We start from the raw sequence: 18,669 nt of genomic DNA, 5'->3' as shown, positions 1-18,669 counted from the left end.
CTGCTGAACAAGGAAATCCCTCGATATTATCTGTCCATGTGGAAGGCGATGCTTCATCAGATGCGACTGTTACCATCTTCCAGGAAGACACTGTTCACGAATCTAGAGACCAGGCTGCGGAAGACAAGAGTGAAATTGTAATGCCTCAAAGAAGTTCAGTTGATGTTTTGGATCATGACTCTGTCGATGTCCACAGAGGAGAGCAAAGCAGAGTGCTTTCTGGAGAGATGGTGTATCAAAACAACAGTGTTGCTGTTTCCAATGAATCCTCAACAGAAAGGCAAGAGGAGAATGAAGCTGATGAAAGCGAAAAGCTTGCACCACAGAACCATACTGTGGGAGTGTCAGAGAAAACAGCTACCGACCAGAGAGCAGAAAAGTCAAAAGACGGTCGGTTGTATTGGGATTTGAATCTGTCCATGGATGCTTGGGGTCAACCTTGTGATGCAGAGGGAGAAGTCACAGAGACTGTTTCCCCTATGGAGACTGAACCTACCAACAGTAGCAAAGGCCATGTGGGTGCGGTGATTTCATCTGATGGGCATCTGAACATCCCATCATCGCCTTTTGGGTCTAATGCTGAAGCAGCTGCTAAAAACGACGAGTCCCAATCTGGTTGTGATTCCCAGTTTGAGGATGGGGAGTTGAGGGAGCCATATCCTTGTTGGGAAGAAAACGAGGGTGATGCCGGAGAGGTTGAACAGGTGGATTATGGGTCTGAACCTGAGGGTGAAAGATTCGACCTTTTGGGTGAAGTCGATGAAAGTAAACTGGATGGTGTTGACAAGAGAATCGTGACAGGGACGAATTCAAGACCCGTAAATTCTGAATCTCGAGATCCACCAAGGACCATAGAGACTAATGAAGGAAGTGATGTAGAGAAGCATGTAGTGGTGTGCTTGAATGATTCTCATGTGAAAGGTGGCTCTTCTCCTTTCGGGAGATTTTCTTCAAAACCATTCAAGGGGTTGCCTTCGCATGATAAGATTTGGCGGAGAAGGCAAGCCTCTGGCCCTTTTTTAACATTTCATTTTTTGTTAACGTGTTTAAGGTACATACGTTCATTTGCTGATTTTAACAAATCGTTCTGTTTCAGGTACGATAATTACGAAGATTCCAATGAGAGGGATAATGGATCAGACAAGTTTGTGGGAAGGTTCAGATCTGGGATGCATATGAAGTGCCGGAGCCCCGGGAGAGGGCATTTCAGTCGATGGGATTCCCGACGCCGTCTTTCCCCTACATACTACGAAGGCAGTTCTTACAGTTTTGGGAATCCCCGGCCAAAAAGCATGGTGGAGGGCCGAGATCTGATGAACGCCTTTGATCAGCCAGGGCCAGGGCCAGGACCAGAGGGGTATGTACGTAGGCAGGTTTCGGGTGGGGTTTATAGGGGTCGTCAGTTCCAGAGACGGCTCCCCGACGGTGGAGATCGTGACTTGAGAGGAGTGGTTCGAGGCTTTCCCAACGAGTACTCTGGTCGGGTGAACCGTCGGATCGTTGGTAGTAAGAGAGAGAGGAGCAACTCTCCCGTCTACAGGAGATTGCACTACCCTCAACCCTACGGTAGATCTTGGTCGATATCGAGAAGCCGTTCGCCGGTCTCATCATGGAACAATCGGAACAGATCTCCTCCCGGATTCAGAGCTGATGATCGGATGCCGTTCCAGAGGCGATTTCCATCCGACCACCAAGAGACAGGGTTCTTGTCTCCGCAAAGAAATCGGATGTCTCCGCCTCCACCACGTAATTCGAGGTTCTTCGAGGGAAGGGGCAACGACCAGGGAAACAATATCAGGGAAAGGAGATCGCCGGGAAGGATGCGTAGATTGGATAATGGAGGGACATCCATGAGAAGGGAACATCATCATCATCACCTCAGGCCAATGATGAGACAGAAAAGGTTGGAGGAAGAGGGACAAAGGCGGAGGAGAGATAGCAACAACGTTACCCAAAGACAGCTGACCGTAACATCCGACGGTTCAGGTTTAACGGAGAACAAGAGTCTGCGTCTGTGGTCGTCACAGACACAGACAGCAACTGGTCGCCATGAATCATAACCATTGATGACGTTTCTTTTGTTGGTTTCTTTCCTTGCTTTTGGTTGGGGGTTTAACTAAGTAAACAATAGAAGCAGAATCATAAGAAGAGAGGGGTTGGTGCCATTGGCTTTGGGGCATTTGGTCGTAATGCCCGCCCATTGGTTGGTTTTGAGCAGTAGAGGAGTTCCTTTTTTTTTTCTTTCTAGGCCAAAGGTTTGTCCTTTTTTTTAAAAAAAACAACTTTGTTTCTTTTTAGATTCTCACAGTCCCTTTTTTACGTGAAAGGATTCCATCGTATTTTCAAGGAAAAGAAGTGAAATTTTCTTTCCGCAACGGAACGGTTACGAAATTTTCCAGTTCCAGTTAATGAGCAATGAATCGCCTGACGAGATATTTAAGAGGATGGGATTATGAGCAAAGGAGGCATTTTGTTCAGCAATCCAACAGAGAGAGCGAAGCCTTTCACATGAACTGAAGAACTTTAACACCGAAAGCGTAACCGAGAAAAGTAGCAATGGCGATACCAAAAATGCCAGCAAGAATACCAGGAACTATCAAAGAGTTCCATCCCTTAGCAGTGGCCATCCCCGCTGCAGTCGTGGGTCCTCCCACGTTTGCGTTTGATGCCAGCAGCAACAGCCTCAGCTCGATACCGAATAGCTTCCCTATTCCCAAAATCACCCCGAGATGAACCCCTATCTGGACAAGTGCAAACATGAATATGCTCGGTGCTGTCTCTATCACGCTCCATATGTTTCCGCTCGCTCCCACCACCGTGAAAAACACCTGCTCTCGGTTTCACACAATCCCTCAAAGGTTACATTTTTACGGTTATATTGCTATGAATTATCTATCTATCTATCTATCATCCGTTATGAACACGCTCGCTCGCTAACCTGCATGAGAATTAAGGCCATCGCCTCTCCAGAAGGTGCGAGATGACCGAATTGGGATGGGAAGACGGTTGCCAGAACAACTATGACGGCAGTAATGGCGGGCAAGCTCCCACCCGTTATTCCCAAATACTTTGTGAGGTAAGTCGCTGCCTTGCATATAGCTAAGGACACTGCTATGGCTGTAGCCATCTGCAGAACGGGAATTTTATTTCCGGTTTCAGAACCGGCCTTTTTCGTCTCCACATCTGCAATGAACATCATCTGGTTAATCTATTAACTGAAATTCAGCTCACACAAGACATGCTAACTCATGTGCCGAGGACAATGCCTTCAATGGGTAGCAGGGCAAATGCGTTCTAGAATTGACGAGGAAAAAAAAAAGGTGAGAAACCCACGATTCTGTAACACTCGAGCTTGCAGAAGAAGCTCACAAATATAGAGAAAGAGATCAAATGATTCCGTTTAAGGAAATTACCAAACCTGACCAGATAACAGATAGCAATGTTCAACTTACCACTAGCTGGTGAAGGTGAGGACTCTGCAGGGATCTTTGAGGCCAAAGCAAACAATGATGTGAAGTATACTGCACATATTACATTATCAGCAGCCAGTCCTGCTGCCAATACTGATGGTGAAACATCAAGAGCATTGGCAATAGCGACATAGTTGACAGCTACACAACAGAAAAAAAAAAGAGTACAACATGTCAGCCCTTACATGGAAACTGTAAAGAAAGCAGACAAAGACCAGCAGTTTCCACATTCCAGAAACTGGAACACAATCAAAAGACATGGATCTTTACCTCCGCCTATATGCCTTCCCATGAGGGCAGCTGCTATCTTCCAGCTATCTGGGCCGAGTGACCTCATCGGTACCAGAAAGTAGGCCAAAGCCGTCCCGACTGTCGTTGCAACTATTGTGAATCGACAAAAAGCCGATGATCAGAACTTCTGGCAACCCAGAATCATACTAATGCATCCACATTCCAAGATTACACATTGCAAATGACAGTGTTAAGAGATAAACTCTTCGATTACCTGATCCGATCAAGAAAGCGAGAAGAAGCTTTCCAGTGGACTGAATCACACGGCGCAAATCTGCTCTAAACAACAGCAAAGGAACGGCCAAGGGAAGCAAAAAGTTCAAGACCACTGAATAAGCAGGAGCTTCGCACGAGATGACGCCCAGATTGCTAGCTGCAAGCCCAATTAAAGTGCTGACTAACGCCCCACTCAAGGTGCTTCCAATTTTGGTCTTCTCCGACCTGTGATTTGGAGAGCACAATCACCAGCACGTGACTCAAGAACACCGATTTGCCATACAAATACGCTACAGCGTTTTACCAGAAGCAATTAAGGGAAGGCAATTCCATCGAAAAGGCAAAATATGCGTACAGATTTCAGCAACAATGGAGAAGCGACGAGAAACGGAATCAAATTTCCGATCAGATAAACTAATTGGGCCAAAGTACAGAGAGAGAGAGAAGGGGGAATTACCAAAGACCGAAAGCTCCGGTGGCGAAGAGAGCAGTCCAGGTTCCCCATTGGTCGTTGGGAGAGATGAGAGGGGAGCTCAACTGCGATCTCGCCTGCACCGATCGGATCGATCCTAGCTTTTCCTCCGGCGCCAGAAACCTCCCACTCCCGCTAGGGGAAAGCGAGAACGGAGCCGGAGAAGAATTGAGCTTCGCCGCGAGGATCCGGCGATTTTGGCGGGAAATGCCGAGAGAATGCCGACGGTCCGGCACCGGAGACGGCGGAGGAATCGAGGTTGCGTTGAGGAACGGCAGTCTCCACGCCATATCGAATCAGTTGCACAAACGAGAAAGAGAATTAGGCGGGGTCGTACTGGTAACGGAGAGTAGACTCATACAGCACTACTTTTTACGGTTTTACCTCGAGAATATCTAAAATATATTCACTCTAATTACGGGCTTTATTTGGTCGATTACCTGGACCTCATAATTACAATCGAACCTAATTAGATTTCAAATCAAAGACTATAAAAACCGAAACAAATAAAAAATAACCGAAAAACGGATAATTTTTTTAAAAATTAATAATTTTTATATCTGAACTAAATATAACCAAATCGAATCGAAATAAATTCAATATAAAAGACGAATGATTATAGTTTTTTTAAAACCGAAATATCCTGGTTAAGCCACCCTAATAGAAACAACTCCTAAATTCCCTTCTTTAGTTCACAAAAAGAGTTCTGTTTTAGTTGACCTCCATAAACCTAACCTTCCAAAATATTCTACATCTAAAATAATTAGTACTCGAATTCATAAGCTTTAGATAATAACTACAAGACCTCAACCGTTGTGCCAAGCCAAGGTTTAGGAAGAACAATGGGCACTGCAAAATCCAACATTACTAACAGTTTGTCGGTTCCGAGGATATTGGAACTCTGCCCCCTCTTCTTATGTTTACAAATACTTAGAAACATCAAATATCAAATGTTTCATGATGATAATAACATCGAAATCTCAGTGGCTCCAAGAGTTATTTTCTGAAGACACCCTTTTGTCACATTCTTTCTTCCGTTTCTTGGAAGAATCTCCTTTCTGGACCTCCTCCTCCTCCAAAGCTTTGAGTTTGTTCTTAATGGCGGGGGTCTTCTCTTCCCGGCTCATCATATTCCCGCAAACATGCCTGCTTCTGCTCGTTTCTGGTAATGACCCTTTCAATTGATCATTAGTCGTTTGTTCCATATGCTTCTCGTTGGCCAGTCGCACCACCAGAGGTCGCCCACACGCTAATCTCCCGTGCATTTTCTCCTTCGCCAATTCCGCCTCCTGAGTACTCACTTTTATACACAGAAATCAGCAGATGCTTCTTCACACGAGAAGGCAAGCACGGGGATTTACCGTTGCGGGATTTTTTTTCCCATTATCCAGAAAAATCGAAAGCCCACTTCTTCAAATGAATCATACAAAAAAATCCTGAATAAGCCACCATTTTCAGTCCTCTACTTCCTCTGATGGAACTCAATCACAAGGGATTAAAACCGACCGAGCAGATTAGTTACCTCTTTACGGCTGTATTGGACGAACGCATATCCACGCGGTTCCCCTTTCTTTGGCCCCCGTGTGTGCCATAGGAAATCCTCCGATATTATCTTCCCGTAAGGAGAAAACATCTTTATTAGTGCAGCTCTGCAAGAAAGATCAAGCAAAACCAAAACAAGGCCTATGAGCTCGGGGAATAACAAGCTGCATTATCACAAGAGAAGAGGCAATAGGTGAAAAAATCTTTCACAAAGTTTACCCTACTCGTTTATTCTTAGATCAAGATTCCCGACAAATAATCTGCTCTCACTCTTTTCATCAGCGAAGCCGCTGGTATCCTGCAGCATATTTGCTTGCTTAGAGTTGGACACAATGCAATGTAATACAAAATTGGCAAACAAGACAGGAACATTAGAATAACATGTTTCACTACCAGTTTGGACCTCAACATATAATCTAACCAAAAAGTATCTTGTACGGAGAGCAAGAACGAAACAACTGAAGATAATAATTTGACACAAATAAATAGGATCACAAATTCACAGTATTTCACTCAAAATTCATAGTAAAAATTGTCAAAAAAAAAAAATAGATCGATAAATTAATTCCGGCCTTCAAGTTCAAGAATTTAAAAAACTGTATTCAACCACCTGCAAATAAGCAACTCAACACTATACAAGCCTTTTTCTCCTTGGAATCTTGGATATACACTAGTAAATGATTAACCTGATCTTCAATTAAGAACCAATCATTCACAAACGATGAAACAATGTCATACGACAGAGAGTTCATGTTCCAAGGAAATCTACCTGCAGTTTATATGTAGACACTTGAGCATAAAGCTAAAACCCCCATTACATGTTAGAAATACAAACTCTTAAACTATAAATATATCGAGAAGAGCTTTTAGCTATTGAGATCATCACTTGTAGTAAAATCTACCGCCCGTCACGAGTCTGATGAACTCGAGAACATCGATTAACCAGGTAAGCTGTATAATCCTTACCCCTTCAAAGAAAATTCAAACAGGAGGCGACCAGGAAGCTGAAAATGGATGAAAAACAAAAACCCTAACTCCCACGTGAAAAAAAAAAACAAGAAACGGAACGAATAGTACATTAAACTTCTTCTCACATTCTTTCTGTCTTCATTGCTACGACAAACAACACAAATCGCTCGAGAAATTCAAACTGCTAACAAGACGGCTGTACAGAAGAAAAACCCTAAGAATACCAAATCATTCGAATCGAAAAGGTAAAAAAAATTAGGAGGAAAACAACAGGATCACCATTGTAGTAACTCACAGAACTAACGTTCGATTCTCTGGACATGGAAGACGAACTGGAGCAGCTTTTCCGATCAAAATCCGGTAGGAGAGAATTTTCCGGATCCGTCGTATTGAGGGGGAAAAAGGCAGAATCGGTTTAGCAATGGTAAACCGGTAAATCTGGACGCGAACGTGGGCATAAAATCATTACCTAAAGCCCAAAGTGTCGGTTGGGATATGAAACGCCGTCGTTTTACCGATAAAAGGTATGAGGGTATAGCGGTCATTTTACAGCCCACCGTCCATCACCGCAGCACCAGTCTCTGTCTACCTCTCCCATGTCTGAAATCTGAAATCGCAAGCAAATAATAAAATCCCAATTTCGCTACGGACAAAAATCCAGAAACGAGGGTTGCTCTCTGCAGGGATTTTGGAGACATCGAGTAGTGGGATTGTCGAGGATAAGTGGATTTTGTATGAATCGTTGGGTCTTCGTCTTCATCGAAGTGGTAGGACGAAACTTCGAGCTTTTTCGGCGTCAGATTCGGCCTCCGGGTCCGGGCTAGGGTTTCTGGTGGTGAGAATCATGGCTGAGGTTGTACTGCATATATACGATGTGACGAACAGCGGATCGGAGAAGACTAACAACACCATTGTTCAGATCAACAGAATCTTCAAGGACGGGATCGGTCTTGGAGGCATCTTCCACAGCGCCATTCAGGTACTCCTCCGGTCCGATTTTCTGCTGATTATATGTCGGATTTGTTGGTTTGTTTGTTCGCTTGCTTGCGTTTGCTGAATCTATGTCGGTTTTTATGTGCTCTTGAACTGGTTCTCTGTCATGGCTTTATACGGTTTATGTTCTTGTGGTTCTGTAAGATCTGGAAGTTCAATTTCGTTTTCTCCTCCATTCAGAGTGACAGTGAAATGCGATCGAGTCCCGTGAGGCACTTGTCAATGGTTACTGTTTACTTCCAACATGATTCATGACTTCCATGGCGAAAAGAAAAGTAATTGTGAAGTCCATTTTTTCCAAGGGATTTCAATGTTTGGCGGATTTGAAGTAATGCTTACAAAAAATGGCGTGGTTGATCAAAGTTTTAACTTGCAAATCAGCAGAATTACAGGTCTCTACTTGATGTTTCCATGGTGTCACTGGAGAACATGTGGACTTGGCATATTTATTCTAAATCCGATGGTTTTTTCAGTTCTTGTATGGTAAATATGAATCAGAATAAGGGCAGACTAATTTATGAATTTGTGCAGGTATTCGGAGATGAAGAATGGTCTTTCGGGTTCTGTGAAGAAGGAACGGGTGTATTCAGTTGTCCTAGCAGCGAGAATCCCATGTACGCGTATCGTGAAAAGATTGTCATCGGGAGAACAGAGTGCTCGATCTTCTTGGTAAACCAGATCTTGCGGGAACTCAGCAGGGAATGGCCAGGACACTCGTACGACTTGTTGTCCAAAAATTGCAATCACTTCTGCAATGAATTCTGTGATAGGCTTGGTGTGCAAAAGCTCCCTGGTAAGCACCCCATTATCGGGAGAGAGATTTCATAGCACGTATTTGTCTTCGAGGATCGTGATTGATTAGTCCGGTTCTGTCTTTCGGGTTTACAATTGGCAGGTTGGGTGAATCGTTTTGCCCATGCCGGCGATGCAGCCTTAGAAGTGGCGGGTAACACAGCTACGCGGGTGAGGGAATTCTCTTCGATATTTATTGGTATGATAGTTGTATGTGCTGATAAACCGGGATGATTAAAAACCCGTGCCATTGGGCCATTTTACAGTTAAGGCAAGCGAAAACCGAGGTAGTTTCAGCTAGTAAAGTGGCATACCGGTTCCTAGCGGGTCTTACTTCGAACGTAACCAATGGCGGACCTCAACGACCCCCTGACGACTCAAACAGAGGGAACCCTAGATTTCAAGCAACATGGCTCAAAGGGCTCATTAGCGGTGCCAGACCCACCACTAGTACCGATATCGAGAACAAGGATGAAGATGAAGATTCATCACAGCAGCAGCAGAAGCAGAAACTGAACCCGGATTCCAATGTCACGTTGCATCAATGAAGCAAGCAATCATTATTGGGTTTTTAAAGCAAATCTTCTGTACATGTTACCGGTTGAAATCTTCAACACGTTATTAAGAACCGTATTCGTATTTCATTACCCTTTGTACGGTTGTACAATTCAGACCAGTTCAGTTCCCTGAATTTTCTTCCGACAGAATGGCTTGTTCGTTTCTTCAAAAGGGTTTGTTCGTTTCCTCATAAGGATCGGTATAAAACTAAGTAAATGGTACGCACAAAACAAACAGCATCTGATTCAACATCCCCAAACATCAGTAACGTGAATTTCCACACTGAAGAACGCAAAAGATATATGAATAAGGAAGAACACACAAACATTATTCTGCTACATTAATGTCATCCCTCTGAACATCCCATCGCAGAAGATGGCTGTCTCCTTCAGCATTTTCAGATATCTGTAGTGAAGAAACGGCCTGTGCGACAATCAGATCAGCCGAAAATAAACCCATCTGACCCCATCCCCCTTCTTCGGAACATGGCTCGTATCTATCCCTTCTGAAAGGCTCATATGGCAGTGACCAGCTACTGTTGTTTCCTACTAACCCGTAAGCATTTGACAAAAACCCGATTCCTCGAACTGCGTAACTGCTGCAGGCATGATGAGGAATGCATTCAGCCCGACCACCCATGTACATGTTAATGTTGGGGTTGAAACCCTTTTCTCCATCGAACATGATTTGACATTGATCATTGGCATCTTCCCCGAGTAGAACGTGCAAAGCAACAGCCTCTGCTATTGCAGCTCCTTCTTCGTCCAGCCTCTGTTGTTCTTCCAGTCTTTTCTGTTTTGTCCTCTCTAGCTCGGCCCGGATGGCTAGAGCTTTCTCCAGATGCATCTTTTGCTTCTCAGCTTGTTCAATACAGTCAAGTTCATCTTTCATCTTCTGCCTCCTTGCTGCCTCTTCTTCATACAGCTCTATCTGTTCTTCCTTTTTCTTCTGCTTCTTCTTCTCTAGCTCAGCACGGATAGCTGCAGATGTTGCGAGAGCTTTCTCCAGCCGCCTCTTTTTCTTCTCTGCTTGCTTGATGCGGTCCAGTTCATTTTTTACCTGCTTCTTCTTCACTTTTCTATGGATGGGCAGAGCTTGCGTGCATGTCGGGTTATTCATGATGGATTTTCAAACCCCTCCCCAAGTTTTTGTAGTAGCCTTTGGACTTCCCTAAGAAGAAACACTAAAATGTAAACATAACGTAACTAGTTGTTTTTCCCCTCTTATCTTCCTTTTCCCCTTTTTCTTTTCTTCTAAAACTAAACAGTGTCCTAAACTTGCTCTGCTATAAACGCTACAATCTCAGAGAGAGCTACACCCACTCCGGTATGGAGGAATACCTCATCTTACGGACAACGCAATCCCAAACAGAGACAACAGGGGACAAAAGAAGGGAGACGTCATAAGAGTTTGCAGACTTATCCCTTGGAAGCATTCGTCCTAATTTCCCACAGCCCTTATCTTCGCCCATTTTCTGCATTCATAATATTAGAATGAGTACGACAATAGCCATTCACAACGACGTTTAAGCCACAACTTACAAAAATATCCCACCAAATCTAACAGTCTAGATGCAAAAAAAACCCACAAAATTTTCACCAAAAAGATTGCAATAGATTTAACTCCACACGATTAGTAATCAAAACAACTGAATTGGCCTCCAAAAGTTCAGGGCATATCATATATAAAGACTGAAGGCACCAAACAGCTAAACTGGTTACCACTTTCCTTCACCGTATCATTCACCGACAAATTCCATAACCTCGAAGGGTATAGTCAGCCGGAACAGTGGTAACGACCAAAGCACCACCAATTCTGAAATCCAAATCCCCTAAACTAACATCAAACCTCACGAACTGTTTCAACCATTGACGAGTATTTCACACAGCTTCGAAGGAAAGAGTCAATTGGCTCAACGAACACCACGACAACAAGATCAGATGGCAAATTGATAAGAAACAATACAAAATCTGGAAGAAACTACAGACCACCCACCAACTGAAATCATCAGATCTGCTTCAGAAATTCAAGCAACGCCAAAATTAAGCCTCAAATCAATAACAACACAGAAACGTTCAGCCAAATCGAGTCGTTCCAATTAAATTCCACTAACAATCATTAGATCGGAGAAACATATAACCAAAAATCATCAGAAAAGCCCTCGATTTCGGTTCAACTATCTATCCAGCAAAGAGATAAACGCCCAAAAAACGAGATGAAGAATCGGATCAAAACCTCGACAAAATGGCATAGAAGCAGCCACCTCGAAGAACTCCCAGAAGAATCGGATAAAATAGAGAGAGAAACCGAAAACGCGGCAGCAAAAGTGGCTGTTTGGATCCAGAGAGAGCTAGAGAGAGAACGCGCAGGACAACCCTGAGAGAGAGAATACGATAGACGGGATCGGATTTATATAGACGGAGGCAGCAGAGGGCACAATGAGGTGGGTCCAAGTGACACATCATCCAATAGTATTAAGACACGTGGAAATCATGTCTACAACATTCAGCACGGACAACGTAGGCAAGCCACGTGGACAGTTAGAGAGAGAATAGATTAGCCATTACCGGCCGTTGGATTCGGGGTATTATGAATCGACGGCTTAGATTTCGGATGTTGGGAAATGTCGAGAGCTTCCGTTTGCAAAAAAAGCGAAACAGTGAGGGTATAATGGTCAAACGGAAAAGATAAAGTCTGTGTGTATCAGAAAGGGCCTTGATTTCACATCCCTAATGGGCTACGAAGCTTACAACATGGTCGGACTATATCTATCACAACAATAACGCAAAACTCCAGGTGAATTCTCACACTTTGAATTTAGGTACATGCTTATATGTTCTCTCATTGGATCACAAAAATTTGGATAAATATATATATATATATATATATAGTTCACTATATCTTTTATTTTGAGTTGATTTTTGATTGAGAGCTAACGATTTTCCAAAAACCATCTCTTCAAACTTCACGATACAAATTATTTTTGTGAAAAAAATATAATATATAGTTAAATAGTGATGGGCCAAAATTAGAGTTTTATGGGCTTCTTAAGAAATAACATTTGGGCCACTCTCTGCTTTGCTGTTCCTTTTTTTTTTTGGTAATGTTTGAAAATTAAAGCAGCAAAAAAATCAATTCATGGGGAAAATAAAAAATCATAACAATTCGTTGGAAAAATATTTAATGCGATTTGTGAGAATAAGATGATTCGTTTATTTTCAAAAACCAAAGAACTACATCATTATATACGCTCAACAACTATTTCAAATTGGACAACGGTTGGATATTTTAAATATATATATATTATCTATGATCAAATTGGAAAAATATTTTAAATTTGACGATTAGTGGTATAAACATATAACACACCACCATCACGTTAGGCATATGTAAAGAAAAGAAACCATTGGAATTTGACTTGACTTTTTTATATATTTCAGGAAGACTGTTTTTGGTTTTTATAGTGGGAGTCTCAATCGCACATTTTCAACGTTAATGGCTCCATCTTTCCCTTACAAAATTATTGTATTTGTATTTCACCGAGAATTTCGATTTGTAACAGATAATATATGTATATATATATATATAATTTTATCATTTTAATCTGGTTAAGAGTATTCAAGAACACTTAGGTACAAGTTCCTATATATAGTTCACACACAAAATAAGTGATAATGATTAATAAAGTGGCTTCGGCTGGTTTATTTTAAAAATTTTATTTAAAAATATGCTCATGTATTGTTTTTTTTCTGTAAATTTGATTCGATTTAAATTTTAGTTCTTGTTCAAACTTTTCATTAAAAAAATATTTACTTAATTTTTTTTTTATATTTTTTAGTTATTTTATATTTAATTTTAATTTGATTACAATTTTATTTCAAGATAAATTTATTCGGTCTAGTTTGTCGTAGGGTGGACATTTCGGATTTCGATTCGGTTATATTCGGATTCGATTATTTCGGTTATAGAAAAACTATAATCATTCAATTTTTATATAAATTTCAGTTCGGTTATTTTTCGATTCGGATTCGATCTTTTTTGTTTGTACAAAATTTATTTTTAAAAAAAAATTTTCAGTTTTTTCGATTATTTTTTAAAATTGATTCGATTTGACTTCGATTTTTTCGGATTTATAGAAATTATAGCCGTTCGGTTTTTATATCAGATTCAGTTTGGTTACATGATTATATCTTATTCAGTTCGATTCGGTTATTCGGTTAATAATCGAATTCACCCAACTTTTTCGTATAAATATCTACCACAATTAACGTCAAATTATACGGAGAGAGAGAGAGAGAGAGAGAGAGAGAGAGAGAGAGAGAGAGAGAGAGAGAGAGAGAACCAAACAATTCATTAGATTACGTTAGTAATTAGGTTTTGAATTCTTAATGGACTCTTGGTGGGATTGAGTTGATCTAACGAGCTTGCAATCGAACACGTGTTATTACTTTTTTTTGTTATAATATAATTACATATATTCACAACAACAAGACGATATAAATTATATATTATTTCCTTTTTGAAAAGTGCTTGCAAATTATTATATTTTGTTAGGAAATGGAGTGGCCACATGCCATAATATCTACACGTAGAAGACATATTCATTGTTAAAAAAAGAACTTTATAATAATTATAATAAGGTCATACAAATATTGGATTAGTAGGATGTTCAGTTATTGGACCTTATCACCAAAGGTTGGACCGACTTCCTAATTCGCTGCAATAAAATAACAAATTATATATTTAAGCGTTTTGGAAACGCCACGTCATCATCTGTTTTTTTTTATAAAGGTATGTGTCATCATCTGGTTTGCTTATTTTTTTAAATTAAGTGTTTATTGTTTAAAAAAATCATTTTATTTACTATGACTTTAACGCAACGAAAATTATATTATTTGAATCATATTTATTTGAGCTTTTAATTTACATATGTAAACTCAAAGCTAATTGGTATGTAACAATGAAAATAAGGAGAATTCCATATAACCTTTTCTTTTTTTTTTATACACACAATAACCATTTTGCAAATTAATAATTTTGAATAAAAGAAAATAACCCAATAAATGGGGGTAATGCAATAAAATATATTGGAATGATTACGGTTTCGTCACATCCATTGAATTCAATTTGATAATGTCTCTTTTTTTTTAAGGGTAATGGACTAATGGTATTACCACTTTGACCATTGGAATATCGGGCACTCGCCACAGATGACACATGAGATGTGCTGTAATGTACTGACACGTTGCATTGGTGTTTATATAAGCAAAATTATAAAATATAAAAAAAAAATTAACATGCTCCATTGAGGATTCATAGCCAAAATAAATTAAACTAGTTTTTATATATAATATTTGTTATAAATGGTCTTTCAGAATAAAAATTTTATATATTTAATTTTTTAAAAAATTTTAAAACTATTAACGAAAAATTAAAAACTCTGTTTTTTAGATTTATAAATACTACGAAAAAAAACTAAAAACTAAAAAAAACACAAAATAAAAACTATCATCTTTTATAACCAAAATTATTTCTCTATATATAGAGAAAATAAATATAGTGTACATAAATTTCAAGTTGTGTTTTAAACTAAATTATAGATATTTGATATTTCATTTATCTTTACTTTGTCAAAAAACAAAATACAAGAAAAGTAAGAGAAGAAGAAAAGGTGTGGAAATGGTGAAAGGAAGATGCATTATTTAAACCATTTTGGAGGATGTCACATCTCACGCTCTCTGTGCCCCGAAACATTCGGCACAAATAATTAATAGCAAAACATTATGCCAATTTAATTTATTGGGTCGTTGGCCGCATTCCACAACCAATACCCAAATTCATTGGATCATATGATGTTTCTTGAATTGTCTTCACTACAAAATAAACCGAATGAATATGATCTCCACATCTATATATTAGCAAACTCATAATGACACGCTAAATGGGTCATATTTTATTTTATTTTTTTATAACAATAAAATTTAATGAGTTTTCATCCCATATATTTTTTTAGCTTCCACATCATCTTTTAGTCACGAAATTAATTGTGTTTCTTCTTTCCCCCTATTGGAATCGAAATCAATAACTTTTTTTTATCCACTAGACCATCATCTAATAGGTTTTTAATTATTTGTATATATATATATATATATATATATTGATAAGTATAATTACAAAGAAGTAAGAAAAATGTAAAGCGTGCATCATAAAGGCGTGCATCACCACGCCGCACTTCTCTGTCTCAGTCAATGGGGGTCTTTTTGGCTTCTTTCCTGGCACCAGAGGATTGCGACAAGGCTGTCCTCTATCTCCCTACTTATTCATCCTGAGCATGTCTGTGTTATCAAATATGCTTGATGCAGAGGCTGCTGAGAATCGTATGGGATTTCATCCAGGCTGTCGGCAGTTGAACATAACTCACCTTGCTTTTGCAGATGATCTTCTCGTCTTCACTGATGGGTCGGACCCTTCACTTGAGGCTTTATTCCAAACTCTCAACAGGTTTGGAGACATATCTGGCATGTACATCAATAAGGGAAAATCCAGTTTCTATGCAGGGGGATGCTCGTTGGATGAGGTCCGACGTTTGGTTTTAAATACGGGAATTGAGACTTCTGAACTCCCATTCCGCTACCTGGGAATTCCTTTGTCGTCTCGGAAATTATCACCTACAGATTGCCTACCTTTGATAGCAAAAATCAGGAGTAAAATGGAATCATGGACTGTAAGCTCTCTGTCTTTTGCGGGCAGACTTCAGCTATTGAGTTCAGTAATATCGGGAATAATCAGCTACTGGTGCAATGCCTTCATACTTCCAAAACGTACAATTCAGCAAGTAAACTCTTTATGCTCTGTTTTCCTGTGGAAAGGTAAAACGGAACCATCAAGAGGAGCTAGGGTGGCCTGGGAAAGAACAGAAGGAGGTCTGGGCTTGCGGAATTTATCCCAATGGAACGACATTGCAGCGCTTAAGCTTATCTGGAGTTTATTTTTCAGGGCAGGTTCTCTTTGGGTTGGCTGGATTAACCAAAAATACCTAGCACGTGCCTCTTTCTGGTCTGTCACTATAAAGGCCAACCAGTCTTGGACTTTTCGGCGTCTGTTGAAGCTCAGAAGCTGGGCTTCTAAATTCTTTCGGATTCATATCGGCAGTGGAAGAGAAACGAAGTTTTGGTTTGACCCATGGACCCCCATGGGTCCTCTAATCGGTTTCTTTGGAAGAGGAGGACCGATGCAGTTGGGTATCAACCTCCAAGCAACGGTTTCTGAAGCTTACTCGAATGGTGCATGGTTAATGTCTCCTCCGAGATCTGATCAATCACTTCAACTAGCCATCCACCTGGCTCCTATTCGCCTTAACAACAACTCAGATGAGGTCTCCTGGCAAGTCGAAGGCCAGGTATCATCAGATTTTTCGACTAAGTCAGTTTGGAAATCTGTTAACAGGAATCTTCAGCCTGTTTACTGGGCTAAACTGGTTTGGCATAAACTACATATCCCCAAACATGCTTTTACTTGTTGGCTGATTCATTTAGATCGTTGTCCGACTAGGTCCAGAATGATCTCTTGGGGATTACAAGTGGACCCCTCATGTCTCTTCTGCCAGAATCATGAGGAAACAAGAGACCATGTTTTCTATGGATGTGAATTCTCCAATGCAGTCATGACCGGAACTGTTGGGAAGTTGATTCACCTCTCCCCTCGCTCTTCTTGGCAAAACATATTGCAGGGGCTTCTCTCAAGTCATGAATGCAAGATCAAACGTTGGACAGTCTTATCGGTTTGGCAGATCGCTACCTATCTTTTGTGGAAAGAAAGGAATCAGAGACTTCACCGGAACATGTTCCAGGGAACCCATCACTTGATCCGAGAAACTGACAAAATCTTCCGCACAAGAGTTGCTGCGCTAAGATCCACTTCTCCTAAACTCGCAGGATTAGGTGTTCAATATTGGTTCTCTATGTTTAGTTAACCCAAATGTAATCCTGCTCGGAGGAATATAGATTCCACGTCCAGGTCCTTTTGTATATCATATTGCTATCACAGCAATCACTATGTATCTCCTTCAATCCATCAATACAAATCTTTATCAAAAAAAAAAAAGAAAAATGTAAAGCGAACCGATGGATTCATGAATCAGTGTGAGAAAACCATATCTTATAATCATTATATTTTATTGGAAAGGGAATGGAGAGACGGAGGAGAACCCATCATACCTTATAAATACGAAATATATACATATAATTATTAAAATACAAAATTCTATATATACATACACACTTTTGTATATCAATAAAAATTATAAAGAAGGAAAAGAAATATTAACATGCCTGTTCTGTGTTCCGAAGGAGATGTATTAGAGGGGAAAAAAAAGACAACCTATGGAACTCCGCCATTACCAAAAATATAAAGTTAAATATGAAAAGGACTTAGGATTGAATTGGGTCGACGATCACATTAGTTTATGTGTTTTATTATGGCCTAAAACAGTTAAGGGTGAAAGATAATTATCTAAACCAGCGGATACATGAAAAATCATGGTTCAAACGAATAAAAATACTCTAAATTTTGGATACAAAATAAATAAATATTTATCAACAAAAGATATGATATATGACTCTAGGGGCAAATACTTGTCTGTTGTTCTCTTTTCCAAATTTTAGATGGCACATTGCATTGTTTGATCATTGCACATTTATAAATCCGGGGGGAAAACAAACGCTTATTCTTATTAGGGGTGGACAAAATTACTCGAATTTCAAGTATCCATCCAGACTTTCGGATCGGATATATAAAAATCAGATACTCGCCTTGTAAAGATATAGAGATCGAGTTTTAATATGTATAAATCCCGAAATTTAGGTTTGGATTTGGATTAGTATTTTCATACCATATAATTATCCATGGTATCTAAATAGTAAAAAAATAATATTATAACTTTCTAGTTATTAAAAATTTACAAAGATATTTATCAATATCTAATTATTATTTTTTTCTTTGTTTAGATGAAAAACTATTATAATATGATCTATTTATTTTGGATATAAATATTTTTAATAATTTAGAAATTATTTGTATATAATCTATTTATTTTTTTTATTTTTTTTAACAAAATATGTTTAAAATCTGTGGGATTAGAATATCGCGGATATATGAAAGTTATCTTAATAGATAATATAATTCGGATATCCAAAAATTCAAATTTGGATTCGGGTTTTAATATACATTAGTCGTCGAGAATTTGGTTTAGATCCCACTATTTTAAAAATCCCGAATATTCAATCTCACACTCATCTAATTTTTAGATAGGATTATAAATAAAGACAAAAAAAAGCTATGTTTGTCCCTCCTTTTAGTTGTATACAA

The 18,669-nt window shown here is 39.6% G+C and overlaps 5 protein-coding genes across 8 annotated transcripts in view; 2 read left to right on the top strand and 3 right to left on the bottom strand.

Moving 5' to 3' along the window:
• The window catches only part of LOC104811963, a 4,452-nt gene extending 2,113 nt beyond the window's left edge, over positions 1 to 2,339 (top strand). For both annotated transcript variants that reach the window (XM_010538859.2, XM_010538860.1), the window contains exons 4-5: positions 1 to 1,000; positions 1,097 to 2,339. In XM_010538859.2, the coding sequence (XP_010537161.1) occupies positions 1 to 1,000; positions 1,097 to 2,060 (1,964 nt within the window). In that variant the 3' untranslated portion in view covers positions 2,061 to 2,339. The remainder of the gene's footprint in view (positions 1,001 to 1,096) is intronic.
• Positions 2,340 to 2,429: 90 nt separating this feature from the next.
• LOC104811962 (uncharacterized membrane protein YjcL) lies at positions 2,430 to 4,794 on the bottom strand. Its single transcript, XM_010538858.1, has 6 exons — positions 4,435 to 4,794; positions 3,976 to 4,202; positions 3,741 to 3,851; positions 3,453 to 3,611; positions 2,939 to 3,183; positions 2,430 to 2,828 (listed from the first exon to the last, which is right to left on the bottom strand). Exons 1-6 carry the CDS (start codon positions 4,737 to 4,739, stop codon positions 2,505 to 2,507), a joined length of 1,371 nt encoding a protein of 456 aa, XP_010537160.1. The 5' UTR covers positions 4,740 to 4,794; the 3' UTR covers positions 2,430 to 2,504.
• Positions 4,795 to 5,204: 410 nt separating this feature from the next.
• LOC104811961 (probable RNA-binding protein 18) lies at positions 5,205 to 7,401 on the bottom strand. 3 transcript variants are annotated; one of them, XM_010538855.2, is made up of 4 exons: positions 7,265 to 7,401; positions 6,216 to 6,289; positions 5,972 to 6,098; positions 5,205 to 5,738 (listed from the first exon to the last, which is right to left on the bottom strand). In XM_010538855.2, exons 1-4 carry the CDS (start codon positions 7,280 to 7,282, stop codon positions 5,430 to 5,432), a joined length of 528 nt encoding a protein of 175 aa, XP_010537157.1. In that variant the 5' UTR covers positions 7,283 to 7,401; the 3' UTR covers positions 5,205 to 5,429. The 3 variants fall into 3 exon arrangements, with proteins under 3 accessions (XP_010537157.1, XP_010537156.1, XP_010537159.1); XM_010538854.2 differs by having other exon boundaries at positions 7,256 to 7,398; XM_010538857.2 differs by having other exon boundaries at positions 7,240 to 7,371.
• Positions 7,402 to 7,582: 181 nt separating this feature from the next.
• On the top strand, positions 7,583 to 9,436 carry LOC104811960 (deSI-like protein At4g17486). Its single transcript, XM_010538853.2, has 4 exons — positions 7,583 to 7,939; positions 8,485 to 8,746; positions 8,849 to 8,916; positions 9,012 to 9,436. The coding sequence occupies exons 1-4, from the start codon at positions 7,805 to 7,807 to the stop codon at positions 9,291 to 9,293; spliced, it is 747 nt and encodes a 248-aa protein (XP_010537155.1). The 5' UTR covers positions 7,583 to 7,804; the 3' UTR covers positions 9,294 to 9,436.
• Positions 9,437 to 9,528: 92 nt separating this feature from the next.
• On the bottom strand, positions 9,529 to 11,682 carry LOC104811959 (stress response protein NST1-like). Its single transcript, XM_010538852.2, is given in 3 exon segments — positions 9,529 to 9,683; positions 9,685 to 10,777; positions 11,539 to 11,682. Coding segments are annotated over 2 exon segments (783 nt in total). The 5' UTR covers positions 10,423 to 10,777; positions 11,539 to 11,682; the 3' UTR covers positions 9,529 to 9,638.
• Between the last annotated feature and the right edge of the window lie 6,987 nt (positions 11,683 to 18,669).

Source organism: Tarenaya hassleriana, unplaced genomic scaffold (assembly GCF_000463585.1).
Source record: "Tarenaya hassleriana unplaced genomic scaffold, ASM46358v1 Cleome2, whole genome shotgun sequence".
NCBI classification, from domain to species: Eukaryota; Viridiplantae; Streptophyta; class Magnoliopsida; order Brassicales; family Cleomaceae; genus Tarenaya; species Tarenaya hassleriana.
This window is presented reverse-complemented; position numbering and strand designations above follow the sequence as displayed.